General features: G+C 38.6%; 1 protein-coding gene and 3 non-coding genes across 7 annotated transcripts in view; 3 read left to right on the top strand and 1 right to left on the bottom strand.

Moving 5' to 3' along the window:
- The first annotated feature begins 68 nt into the window (after positions 1-68).
- trnap-agg (transfer RNA proline (anticodon AGG)) lies at positions 69-140 on the top strand. Its single transcript has one exon. It is a non-coding gene; the product is annotated as a tRNA-Pro (tRNA).
- A 272-nt stretch (positions 141-412) lies between these two features.
- trnaw-cca (transfer RNA tryptophan (anticodon CCA)) lies at positions 413-484 on the bottom strand. The gene has a single exon. It is a non-coding gene; the product is annotated as a tRNA-Trp (tRNA).
- Positions 485-1,156: 672 nt separating this feature from the next.
- On the top strand, positions 1,157-1,230 carry trnai-aau (transfer RNA isoleucine (anticodon AAU)). The gene has a single exon. It is a non-coding gene; the product is annotated as a tRNA-Ile (tRNA).
- A 1,953-nt stretch (positions 1,231-3,183) lies between these two features.
- The window catches only part of pfkpb (phosphofructokinase, platelet b), a 76,769-nt gene continuing 65,785 nt past the window's right edge, over positions 3,184-14,167 (top strand). The window contains exons 1-8 of one of the 4 annotated variants that reach the window (XM_089131444.1): positions 3,184-3,783; positions 5,136-5,209; positions 5,796-5,873; positions 6,592-6,781; positions 6,898-7,063; positions 8,340-8,384; positions 8,462-8,570; positions 13,659-13,754. In XM_089131444.1, the coding sequence (XP_088987570.1) occupies positions 3,699-3,783; positions 5,136-5,209; positions 5,796-5,873; positions 6,592-6,781; positions 6,898-7,063; positions 8,340-8,384; positions 8,462-8,570; positions 13,659-13,754 (843 nt within the window). In that variant the 5' untranslated portion in view covers positions 3,184-3,698. Of the gene's footprint in view, positions 3,784-5,135; positions 5,210-5,795; positions 5,874-6,591; positions 6,782-6,897; positions 7,064-8,339; positions 8,385-8,461; positions 8,571-13,485; positions 13,582-13,658; positions 13,755-14,167 lie in introns of all 4 variants that reach the window. The other 3 variants (XM_089131447.1, XM_089131446.1, XM_089131445.1) reach the window with 3 other exon arrangements.

Genomic DNA, 14,167 nt, shown 5'->3' with positions numbered 1-14,167 from the left:
TGATCCTCTGTAGTCACTTTACAAAAGTGTGATGAAATTAGTCGGTTATATGAATCACCATGCATGTCGGCTCGTTGGTCTAGGGGTATGATTCTCGCTTAGGGTGCGAGAGGTCCCGGGTTCAAATCCCGGACGAGCCCTACTTTTTGCACTTTACTTTGACGACACGTTGAAGTCAGTCAGTTCCAATATTGAAATGGCGAATCTTTTTCTGACTTTTCTAAAAATGAGAAATGTGGCAACGAGATTTTATAACAAGCTGACGCTCCTTCAACGTTCATTTCAGAGTCCTCAACAGCCTCCCTAGTATGTATGGCCTACTTACAGCACCTATTGTGGTGTACGTAAAACATTAAACTTGGTGAAACGTCCATCTTAGACTTTTTAAATAAAAGTAGATATGTAAAAATACTGACCCCGACGTGATTTGAACACGCAACCTTCTGATCTGGAGTCAGACGCGCTACCGTTGCGCCACGAGGTCGATAATATCGTAAAGGTCTCAAACAGAATATGTTTTTATAGTTGTAAAGATGTAAATATAAAGACATACAATACGTGGGTATCATTTCTGATAATTACAGGTTGCGGTGGTAGCGCAGATTGTTTACGCATTTAACTCGTTCCCTCAACACGAGAAAAAAAATTCGTTCTATCAACATAGGATCTATTGGCCACGAATAAGCATGTCGTTAGCTCAAAAAATTGTCTCGTGGACACGACTTATCACTTTCCCACGAGTTTGTCAAAACTACAATGATCTAATGCAGCCCCGCCCATTTTCAGCGCTGCGCTCGTCTTTTGACTTCCGGTCTGTATTTTCACAGCGGTCGACGTCTGCTTTACAATGCTTATGATAAACATTACAATGCTCATTGCACCTTTTGTTAACTCTACAAGTAAATCCACTTCACCAGCTAATTACTCCTCGACAGCGATACCATAAAACAGCGACCGCAAAAACGGAAGTTCAAAGACAATATGATATCTAAAGATGACGGCGCCCACGTTTCTCTGGTGCATAAACGTTTGGCTACGACAAAAACTACGGTAAGTGAACCGAATGTAGGGGATACCGTTTTACATATTACACTTACACGCTAGCTTGGAGAATGTCACTATGAAGAAAAAAAGTACAGTTATATAATATTTACATGGCCGGTTAGCTCAGTTGGTTAGAGCGTGGTGCTAATAACGCCAAGGTCGCGGGTTCGATCCCCGTACTGGCCAAGTATGTTTTTTAATTTTCAAATGTTTTTCACCTATATTCGTTATAGTCAATAATCAAAATGGTCAAAAAATCAATAATACATGTCAGTACTAAAGAGTCAAAAACACGCCAAAATGAGCCATGTAAATTGACTGAATACATTTATTTACAAATAAGAAAAAATGTTTATTTATGTGAAACTGATACATTTATTTAAAAAATGTCTTACATAATATAAATTAAATGGCGGAGAGCTAATTATTGCAGCTTGTTGGTTCACTTTTTATATTTTGGGATTTGTATTGTAAATAAATCTGAAGATCTTTTAACCTGTGCTTAGAAAGTGTTCTGCTGCAGATTCTGGCCCCTGTCAGGATTACTCTGATCACTCACACTGCCTGACCTGCAGCAACTGTCGGGTATGTCATGCTGCACTTGCTCTTGCTCTTTTCTCTTAGTGCTTTGTGTGCTGGTCAGTCCTGTGTTTCAGGCGTCCCACCCTTAGGCAGACTGAGAAGCAGAGGGAGATAAGGATAAAAATAGAATGCACACACACACACACACACACACACACACACACACACACACTATCTTTTTTTTCATGAACAAGCCCTATTCTCTTTTTCAAGGATTTAAAATTCTTTATGGTATAGGAGGACTAAATTATGTAATGGGAAAGAGGCATCAGACTGTCAGGACCTCCAAAAGAGCATCCGGTCGTGAGGCCAGGGACTTTGAAAAGAAGCTGAACAACGGGACCCTTGTCACATACAGTGCATGCGAGCTGATCACTGCAGGGTTCCCAGCTTCTATTTATAGTCATGTAATCTTAATCTACCAAAACATGCATTTTCTATTTATTTTTTTTTATATTCAAACCACTTAAAATAAGTAAATAAACTAAGAAATAAACTGAGAGAGAAAATACAGAGTATTAAAACTACAACTACTAGTGTGAACTACAAATAAAGTCAGTATGTGAGGCTAAATAGATTGTGTTTTAGTCTGAATTAGGTAAATGGTAAATGTACTGCATTTATATAGCGCCTTCATAGACCTAATGGCCACCAAAGCGCTTTACATTTGCCTCACATTCACCCATTCACACACTCATTCACACACCGACGGCGGTGTCAGCCATGCAAGGCGCCATCCAGCTTGTCGGGAGCACCTGTGTGCTTTCAGTTTCCACAAATCCATTCACTTAATTGGGATGTTCTCTTGTGTTCTGGGTGACAAGTGCAGTAACTGTATCGGGCATATTTTGTAGCATTAAACACATATTTATATCGATTTCAGGCTCCAAAAATTCTTCACAGAGAACACAAGGAATGGCCTTCTCAGCTGCCATAGTTGCAACTCTTGCGTCATCAGAAAGGTGCGTTCTCCGCATCACCGTTTCTGTTTCAAAAACGTTGTGCAACGTTTTGTCGGGGCTGAATGCAGCCCATATCCACTTTCAAAATCTTGTCAGAAATTGCTTACTGTACCTTTAAGACACGTGCTTTTTTTTCTGAATGAATGGTTGTAAAAGTTGAGTAATTAAACAAGTGGCTTCACTGGAATATCGTTTCCTGTTGTACTCAGTTGTGCAATGCTTGTGTGCTCTTTTTAAAGAGCAGTTGATGCCATTACTTGATAGACCCATATAAAAAAATCGATATGAACATGTAAAGACGTTAATTTATGTAACAAATGAATCTCTCATTTTAAAATATATAGGCTATTGACCTTGATATATTAGTTTGTTTAACTTTGAGCAAAGTGTGTCACTGTCAACACAGGTTGCCCTTTACTCTTCATACTGTAAACCCGTTTGACAATGCGTGCTCTCTCTCTCTCTCTCACACACACACACACACACACACACAGAGAAATGATCTCCCTGGGTGAGTATGTCAAGGTCACACATGTGTAAGTGGCTTCTGGAAGAATTTCACTTTGTAGACATTTACACATGCTCACAGTTTACATGTTCACCATCGATGGAACAGGTGTTACTTCAACAGGTCCACTATTACTGGAACACAAATGCATCTATAGGTCTAAATAGGAATATGTTTTTGTCTCTGTTAAATAAGTGCGTACTTCTTAAATGATTGTAACTTGATCTGTTTTTCTACGTGCAGCAAGAACAATGGAAGAGAGTCGCCACACAGAGTAGGCTAGGATCTTCACAGGGCGCAAATGTTTTACAATAAGACATGATGAAAGCAAAGTAGGACTTCCTTGTCATTTCTTTAATCCTAACATAACATCGGAAGGGAATTGGTGTAACCCGTCCAGATGAGACGTGATCCGCTGGTTTATTGCCTGACGCTGCTGTCAATCCCGTACGGGGCGGTGAAGTTCAGCCTACCGGAGCGCGCGAGATATAGAAGCGCACGTCTGACACCGGAGGAGAAGTTGAGCGGCGGAGCCTTTATCCTCTCCAGCTTGCTTTGCATTGCTCTTACTTCAACCAGGAATTAAAGGCATTACTGAAATAATGCCGGACAGTAGAAAGTTCATCGAGAACCTCTCTGGAGCAGGGAAGTCCATCGGCGTCTTGACGAGCGGTGGAGATGCTCAAGGTATTTCTTTTCTTTAACAAACCGAATAGGATGTCAAGGGTACTTGTTTGGTCGACATCACAGCGGCAGGTTGATCTGATCATAGGCTAAGTTACGCATTTTGGCAAAACAGAAGATGATAACGGAGAAAGGCGCGGCTGTTCCGGAATTTAAAATGAGGCTAAAATTACATTATCAATACTTTTATAGCGAGTGCGAAGTATGTTTTCAGTTGTTAATTATTACAAAAAATTGTGTTTTTTTCATATGAATGAATATGTATATAAATAGATTGAATAGGCTAGTTTAGGGTAAAACATAGTTTAGCCTATAGATAATTTAATCAAAATAATGAACCGCACAGCTCGAGAGTCATGATGACGACGCGTAAACTGCTCGTGCGACTGGGATAAAATATTTCTAACGCAGCATGACATGGCTTTGCTACACAGTTAGCCTAAATCATGAATGAATGAAAATTCATTAAAATTATTTCATACGTCTTTCTTTTGCTTTTTGTCCGTCTGTGTGTTTCACGTGCATCGCGCGTCATCTTTGTTAGGTGTCATCATCATAATACATTTATAATGGTGAAGAATGCGTGCGCGTCTACGTGATGGCAGGCAAGTATTAGAACGAGACTCCCATGATTCCGTGATCACGTGATCACGTGGGAAAAAAAACGACGGCATCCCAAGCATGAGTGCGCAGTGCGCGCGGGTTAAAACAACCCTCGGTCATGGTCATTACCGTTTAATGCATGCATGCTCTCCATAAAGCGAATCGTGAGTCGTTGATTGTTTAGACTAGAGCATGTTTACGAGAGAAGTAAAGAGGCCACGAAGCGTTGTAGGGGCCTATTGCTCTGTGATGCAATGTCTGACTCCCTTTATCAGCTATCTCAATTAGAAGAGACAATTGTATTCTCAACAGAAACATCGTCTTTACTGTTAAATGGGCGTGCACATTTTCAGCGCCAGCCTAAAACAATAGTTTTATATTTACAGTAAATACAATAATTCATTATATAATGGGAGTTCGTATTTAAAGTTCTATGTAATTGCACTAGTGCACTGCTACTCCTAGAGTTTCCACTTGTGACCCTTTTTACCTTGTAGTGATGGCACTATGTTTCCTAGCAACAGTTTCCTGGCTGCAGCCCTCCAATCACTATGGGTTAGGCTGGACATGGCCTCAGGGGAATAAATGCTTATTAACTTGTCAGGTCACAGCACGAACACACTGAGTAGAGCCTTCACCTTTCATTCCTCTATTTGTGCCACAAATGGTCTGGAGATCTTTGTTGATGGTTTAAAATGACCGTTTTTATGCATCAGTATTTGTGAATGACCAGTCTGTATTTCTCCATGTAGGTATGAATGCCGCTGTGAGGGCAGTGGTCAGAATGGGAATCTACGTAGGAGCAAAAGTGTATTTCGTCCATGAGGTGATTTTATTTATTTTTTTAATTATCAAGATCTAAACTTCTATGAACCTATAGGTGAAACTCGAAAAATTAGAATATGGTGCAAAAGTTCATTTAATTCGGTAATTCAACTTAAAAGGTGAAACGGATATATTATATAGACTTTACGAGCAAAGTAAGTAATTTCAAGCCTTTATTTGTATATAAGGCTATAAAAATTTGATGATTGTGGTTTACAGATATGAAAACCTTTTCAGAATATTCTAATTTTGAATTTGGGGTTTTCATAAGCTGTAAGCCATAATCAGCTTTATCAATGAAATCAATTTGATTTCATGGTGACTTTAGCTATGCTGCGATGTAGTGGTTAAGGCTGAGGATGGGTAGCCAGAAGGGTGCACTATGGGCCCTGAACAAGACACTAATAACCTTATGTAATAATGTAACCCCCTGTAGTCATTTCATGGCATATGACCTTTGCTGTGCAGTGATAAATAAAGATTCTAGGATTCCAGCAAGCAGCATTGTTTATGTGGATCACAAAGGACATACATGAAAGCGTGTCACAGATAAAAGGTGATGTCCATAAATAAAGATTTTTCCTCAGGGCTACCAGGGCATGGTGGATGGAGGGGACAACATCAAAGAGGCATCATGGGAAAGTGTTTCCAGTATGTTACAAGTGGTAAGCAAACTTCCATATTATATTAAAAGCTAAAAAACACATAAAAATTGAGCAAGCACACAAAAATAGAGAAGGTGCAGGGGTGTTGCGTAGAGCTACACAAATCTTTTTTTTCTTTTTTTTTTTTTTACAATGAATTATTCATAAGGGAGAAACAGCTCATCACTGTTTTTAATGTCGCATTATATCACAATAAATCTATTATACTAGATTTGCATACAAGCTAGAACAACACTCAAATGCTGAAATGTAGAGGAAGAGATATTCAAATATCTATAATAAATATAGATATTATATAGTGTTAGTGAATATATATTTTAAAAATGTAATATTATAATCAAAATAATTTATATAATTATATAATAATTAATATTATTATATTCTATGTAAAACATAAATATAATACATGTATATTTGTTATAAAATGTTTATTTAACAATATATATATATATATATATATATAATAATATAATATTAAATAATATATATATATATATATATATATATATATATATATATATATAATGTATAATGTTATATAATGTTATATGTATATATGTTATGTAATGTAAAACATTTTCTGTCCAGATTTTCTGTATGCATCAAATGCTGCTTGCAAGCAACACTTTAATTATACATTCCAGTTCTAATGTGATGGATTTGTATGCGACAACACTACAGTGTAGCCTATTTTCTTAATGTGACTGTATGTGTGCAGGGTGGCACTGTGATTGGCAGCGCCCGTTGTAAGGATTTTCGTACCCACGAGGGACGTTTGCGTGCTGCTCTGAACCTGGTGCAGCATGGCATCACTTACTTGTGTGTGATTGGTGGAGATGGCAGTTTGACCGGAGCTAATCTCTTCAGGGAGGAGTGGAGCGGACTGTTGGATGAGCTTGTCCAATCAGGTAGCAGAGTAGGAGGGGCTTATACATGGGATAAAAATGTGTAATTTCTAACTGTATTGAATAACAGAAAACCTGTATATTTTTTTATGTATTTATGATTTGTTTCTCTCTCTCAGGTCAAATCACTGAAGAGGCTTCCCAAATTCATTCTACGTTGCATATTGTTGGGATGGTTGGCTCGATAGACAATGATTTCTGTGGGACAGATATGACCATTGGCACTGACTCAGCACTGCACAGGATCATAGAAGTGGTGGACGCCATAATGACCACTGCACAAAGGTATATGCTAACAGTTACAAAAAAATGTTTTAAACACTTTTGTTGCCCAACAGTAGGGCATGGCATGACGCCAGCCAGGGCCGGATTTACCTCATATTTTCAAATAGGCAAAATACATTTTTGGGCCTCACCCTGACCCAGGTAGCTTACACACACACTAAACTGTATATCGTCGCCGTTGGGTGTAAACCTCATGCAAAATCGATACTATCAATAAATGTGAAAAAAAAACCATTGTAAGTTCATCAAAGTTCATATTGTGGCTTATCAGAAACGTGTCGTATTATTAACATTCTACCTCAATCAAGCTCAAATGGAGTTATCAGGTTTTTGACCAGTGGATGTCGGACATACATGTTTTGTCCATCATTAGAACGGCTGCATCTGAGGCAGCAAGTGCTTTGCGTAACGTTTTCATCATCTTACAAGTTATAAAGTTTACTCCTCAAACACATACTGTAAAATATATATATATGAAGAGTTCAGATGCAAAAGCCTCTAAATGCCATTTGACATTTTCTTCTTTAATGATGATTTTTATCAAACTTGTATATTTAAGTTCAGTAATTTCACTTAAATAACAATTAATAGGTAATTATCATTGCCATTTAAGTGAAATCACTGAACTTAAATATACAAGCTTGATAAAAATTATCATTCTAGAAGAAAATTTCAAATGGCACTTAGAGGCTTTTGCATCTGAACTCTTCATATATATGTTTTTATATATGTAGTCTTTTAAGAATAGAAAACACTACAAAAGAAAATGCTGTACTTAATCAAACAAATAGTCATTTACTTACCGTTTTGCACTGCAAACAAGCAAAGACAGTCCAAACTGCATTTACAGACGTAATAAAATGAATGGACAAAAAAAAAAAAAAAGATGAAATATGGAGATACGAGTTTAGGGTTAGGGTTAGTCTTAGGGTCACTCAAATGTTTTACCATTAGAGTGAAATAATAATAATAAATCGTTATATCTCCTTAATGTAATTGTCCCCGCACCCCCAAGGGCATGCAAGCATAGGCACAAGCCTAGAATGGCTATCCATAAATATGGCCCTGGCGCTAGCAATGCCAAGGTCATGGGTTTGATTCCCATGCATGAACTGCTTAAATATAAACCTTAGATACTAGTCACAGTGCCTGCCAAATGCATAAATGTAAATTTGGATTCTGAATATCAAATACATTATACATGGATTTTAACACTTTAAGTCTCTGATTAAAGATAAATCAAAAGTTTTCTTATTTTATATTGTATGTCTTTTAGCCATCAGAGGACCTTTGTGCTGGAAGTCATGGGTAGACACTGCGGGTAAGACCATAAACTTGAAACACAAACAGAAACATGCGTTTATAATCAGCATTAAACCATGTGTGTATGTGTGTTAGGTATCTAGCATTAGTGAGTGCTCTTGCGTGTGGAGCTGACTGGGTGCTGATTCCAGAAATGCCTCCCAAAGATGGCTGGGAGGATCAGATGTGTAACAAACTATCAGAGGTAACACTCCACACTCAGCAGAGACACTACTAACCTAACTACGTTGTTCAGTAGCGTAAGTAGCTAACAAGCTATCTTTTATAGCAGTTGCAGTGTAGCCTGACCAAACATTACATCACTGTTTTTTAATGTTGCATTATGTTGTGCATGGAGCTTTGCAATCGAGCAAGCAGAGGAAGTCGTTTACATTTATTCATTCAGCAAGTGCTTTTATTCATAGCGACTTACAAATGAGGAGCATCACACGCAGTTTGCCATCAGAGCCAACGATGTTTGTGGAAATTTCAAGTGTGAGCTAGATTAGCCCACAAGCTAAAGCTAAAGCTAAAGTGAAATGCAGAAATGTAGAGAAAGAGAGAACTGCATATTATGTAAGGGTTAATGCCCGACGAGGTGTCCATTGTCAGGTTTTAATGGACGACGGCGAGGCGTAAACCGGCCGACGCGCAGCGGAGGACGGCCTCCGCCGAAGTCCATTAAAACCTGACAATGGACACCTCGGAGGGCATTAACCCGCTTATACCATGGTCACTTGCCAAATAAAACATTTTTAAACATTAGTTTATATTTTAATTAGGCTAAATCTAGTTTTTACAAATAATAACTTGCCTTGCCTACTGTTTATTTAGCAACCGGAGAGATATTTAGCCTATAGTCCGCTTAGCTCCCTTCAGGTTCACAAATGCATTTTTTTTTTTTTCATGAAACACAAAGGTAGGAATAGTTTTTTTTTTTTATTACACATAAAACAATTAATCAAACAACAATAAAAAAACAATTAGCTCTGAGCTCCAGCGATTTGCGCTTAACGTTATAGAGGGCAATAAATTAATCAGATCAAAGAGAGAGGGTCATTTGCCTCAGGCTCCTTAGGCTTGAAACGCTGTAACGTTCAGCCTTCTCCTGCCTTGGTTGTCTGGACAGCTGCGTAAAACTCCCGCAGGGTCTCAATCAGGGGTGCGTTTCCCGAAAGCATCGTTATCCAACTATGGTCGCAAGTTACGTCGTTACCAATAGAGTTCAATGGAGCAGAGCAGCAGCGGTGTAATTTTCTCCGTTTTATTTACATTTTTTCTTTCTTCAGCAGCATGCCAGTCGTCAAAGTTGCCATATTCTCCATAAATGTTAAAAGAAATAGCACGAAGTCGCTCATTGTTGTATTAGGCTATAATATCATAACGTTAGATGATTAGATAGAACGTTAGCATGTGACTGCCTGTTGCTATGGTTACTCACAGCCGTTGTAGGCAGCGCATTTATTTATTAATTTCGAATGGTAAACAGGCAGTTTCACCAGAACTACTTTACTAGGTGTCCTCTATCACTTTTTAACGGACACCCTGCAGCCAATCAGAATCGAGTATTCACCCAGACCATGGTATAAGTAAGGGTTAATGCCCGACGAGGTGTCCATTGTCAGGTTTTAATGGACGACGGCGAGGCGTAAACCGGCCGACGCGCAGCGGAGGACGGTTGCCTCCGCCGAAGTCCATTAAAACCTGACAATGGACACCTCGGAGGGCATTAACCCGCTTATACCATGGTCACTTGCCAAATAAAACATTAGTTTATATTTTAATTAGGCTAAATCTAGTTTTTACAAATAATAACTTGACTGACTGTTTATCTAGCAACCGGAGATATTTATAGTCCGCTTAGCTCGTATCCCTTCAGGTTCACAAATGCATTTTTTTTTTCATGAAACACACAGGTAGGCATAGTTTTTTTTTTTATTACACATAAAACAATTAATCAAACAACAATAAAAAAAACAATTAGCTCTGAGCTCCAGCGATTTGCGCTTAACGTTATAGAGGGCAAAAATTAATCAGATCAAAGAGAGGGTCATTTGCCTCAGGCTCCTTAGGCTTGAAACGCTGTAACGTTCAGCCTTCTCCTGCCTTGGTTGTCTGGACAGCTGCGTAAAACTCCCGCAGGGTCTCATTCAGGGGTGCGTTTCCCGAAAGCATCGTGTTATCCAATATGGTCGCAAGTTACGTCGTTACCAATAGAGTTCAATGGAGCAGCGCAGCAGCGGTGTAATTTCCTCCGTTTTATTTACATTTTTTCTTTCTTCAGCAGCATACCAGTCGTCAAAGTTGCCATATTCTCCATAAATGTTAAAAGAAATAGCACGAAGTCGCTCATTGTTGTATTAGGCTATAATATCTAACGTTAGATGATAGAGCATGTGACTGCCTGTTGCTATGGTTACTCACAGCCGTTGTAGGCAGCGCATTTATTTATTAATTTCGAATGGTAAACAGGCAGTTTCACCAGAACTACTTTACTAGGTGTCCTCTATCACTTTTTAACGGACACCCTGCAGCCAATCAGAATCAAGTAGGCTATTCACCCAGACCATGGTATAAAATTATATAAATTATATATTATGTACTCATTCTCATATCATTATCTCTAATATAATTATCTTAATTCAATTTATACCATGGTCTGGGTGAATACTCGATTCTGATTGGCTGCAGGGTGTCCGTTAAAAAGTGATAGAGGACACCTAGTAAAGTAGTTCTGGTGAAACTGCCTGTTTACCATTCGAAATGAATAAATAAATGCGCTGCCCACAACGGCTGTGAGTAACCATAGCAACAGGCAGTCACATGCTCTAGTCTAGCTCTATCATCTAACGTTAGATATTATAGCCTAATACAACAATGAGCGACTTCGTGCTATTTCTTTTAACATTTATGGAGAATATGGCAACTTTGACGACTGGTATGCTGCTGAAGAAAGAAAAAATGTAAATAAAACGGAGGAAATTACACCGCTGCTGCGCTGCTCCATTGAACTCTATTGGTAACGACGTAACTTGCGACCATAGTTGGATTAACGATGCTTTCGGGAAACGCACCCCTGAATGAGACCCTGCGGGAGTTTTACGCAGCTGTCCAAACAACCAAGGCAGGAGAAGGCTGAACGTTACAGCGTTTCAAGCCTAAGGAGCCTGAGGCAAATGACCCTCTCTTTGATCTGATTAATTTATTGCCCTCTATAACGTTAAGCGCAAATCGCTGGAGCTCAGAGCTAATTGTTTTTTTATTGTTGTTTGATTAATTGTTTTATGTGTAATAAAAAAAAAAACTATGCCTACCTTTTGTGTTTCATGAAAAAAAAAATACATTTGTGAACCTGAAGGGATACGAGCTAAGCGGACTATAAATATCTCCGGTTGCTAAATAAACAGTCAGGCAAGGCAAGTTATTATTTGTAAAAACTAGATTTAGCCTAATTAAAATATAAACTAATGTTTTAAAAATGTTTTATTTGGCAAGTGACCATGGTATAAGCGGGTTAATGCCCGACGAGGTGTCCATTGTCAGGTTTTAATGGACTTCGGCGGAGGCAACCGTCCTCCGCTGCGCGTCGGCCGGTTTACGCCTCGCCGTCGTCCATTAAAACCTGACAATGGACACCTCGTCGGGCATTAACCCTTACTTATACCATGGTCTGGGTGAATACTTGATTCTGATTGGCTGCAGGGTGTCCGTTAAAAAGTGATAGAGGACACCTAGTAAAGTAGTTCTGGTGAAACTGCCTGTTTACCATTCGAAATTAATAAATAAATGCGCTGCCTACAACGGCTGTGAGTAACCATAGCAACAGGCAGTCACATGCTCTATCATCTAACGTTAGATATTATAGCCTAATACAACAATGAGCGACTTCGTGCTATTTCTTTTAACATTTATGGAGAATATGGCAACTTTGACGACTGGTATGCTGCTGAAGAAAGAAAAAATGTAAATAAAACGGAGAAAATTACACCGCTGCTGCTCTGCTCCATTGAACTCTATTGGTAACGACGTAACTTGCGACCATAGTTGGATTAACGATGCTTTCGGGAAACGCACCCCTGAATGAGACCCTGCGGGAGTTTTACGCAGCTGTCCAGACAACCAAGGCAGGAGAAGGCTGAACGTTACAGCGTTTCAAGCCTAAGGAGCCTGAGGCAAATGACCCTCTCTTTGATCTGATTAATTTATTGCCCTCTATAACGTTAAGCGCAAATCGCTGGAGCTCAGAGCTAATTGTTTTTTTTTATTGTTGTTTGATTAATTGTTTTATGTGTAATAAAAAAAAAAACTATTCCTACCTTTGTGTTTCATGAAAAAAAAAAATGCATTTGTGAACCTGAAGGGAGCTAAGCGGACTATAGGCTAAATATCTCCGGTTGCTAAATAAACAGTAGGCAAGGCAAGTTATTATTTGTAAAAACTAGATTTAGCCTAATTAAAATATAAACTAATGTTTAAAAATGTTTTATTTGGCAAGTGACCATGGTATAAGCGGGTTAATGCCCTCCGAGGTGTCCATTGTCAGGTTTTAATGGACTTCGGCGGAGGCAACCGTCCTCCGCTGCGCGTCGGCCGGTTTACGCCTCGCCGTCGTCCATTAAAACCTGACAATGGACACCTCGTCGGGCATTAACCCTTACATATATAATTCTTTAAATGTAATAAATAATATCTTATCTAATATTAATTGAGTGACACTGAATCATCACTCAATTGTGTTCCTGGAACTCTTTCATTGTTTTACATTGTCTTTTTGTAGAAAGAGGAAACCTGTAATATATAAATGAGTGTTTTCTTATTAGTTTATTATAAACGAATATGTGTATCAATAGATTAAGTTTGATGCTGTCACTAATTGATCTGTTGTTTTGTGCCAGAAAAATGCTTCTCTTGTATTTAACTGAATCAAATAATCTCAACTGATATTTAGATTTAATAGCGTATAGCTTTAATGCACTTAGCCATTTGTTTTAGAAGCTTTTTCTAAAGAATAACTGGACAGTACTAGTCTAGCCTGTGGTTTAGCTTAGTTTCCCAAGCAGCTGAACACTTCACACAACACACACACAGCTTGTTTCAGTGCTCCAGTGTTTGTCCTGCAGAGCCGTTTGCGAGGTTCTCGTCTTAATATAATCATAGTGGCTGAGGGAGCCACAGACAGAAATGGAAACCCCATCAGCTCTAATGAAGTGAAGGACGTGAGTATCTGCTCCCTCGTCTCACTGGCGTATATGTATGTACGGATGTGTGTGTGCGTCCTTTTTTTCCCTTGTAGAATCGTGCTGATAAGAAACGGCTTAATATCATCATAGTAGCTGAAGGTGCAATAGACCATAACAACAAGCCCATAACCACAGACCAAATAAAGGACGTGAGTAATGCACAGCTACAGCACATTATGAGCCTATACATGACAGCTTTCCTTCTCTTACACTTCATGAACAAAATACTTCAGAATTGATTTATTTTATACTTTCTATGTCCTCATATTTTTTTTTTTTTGGCTGAAGTATTAACAAGTGCATGTTTTGGATTTGAGTTTTGTCTTTTTCTGTAAGTATCAACTGTGTGTGTTTCCATGTGATACTTCTCTTCATTTAGTAACAGTTTTGATCTGTGTGTTACTTACTTCTATGCTTTTAAGTCACAGACATTTCTCTTACATCATGCATGTCTGTGGTTATGTTCGCTGCGCTTTCAGGATAAACCCCTTTTGAAACATTGCTTTGTTCATGCACGCATGTTTTAATTCATGGTGGAGTTTTGAGCTTGGTTTCCATGTTC

The sequence above is a fragment of the Pimephales promelas genome, chromosome 5 (genome assembly GCF_988280905.1).
Source record: "Pimephales promelas chromosome 5, fPimPro1.hap1.1, whole genome shotgun sequence".
NCBI lineage: Eukaryota > Metazoa > Chordata > Actinopteri > Cypriniformes > Leuciscidae > Pimephales > Pimephales promelas.
Note: the sequence above shows the minus strand (reverse complement) of the source record. Positions and strands in the feature narration are given on the sequence as shown.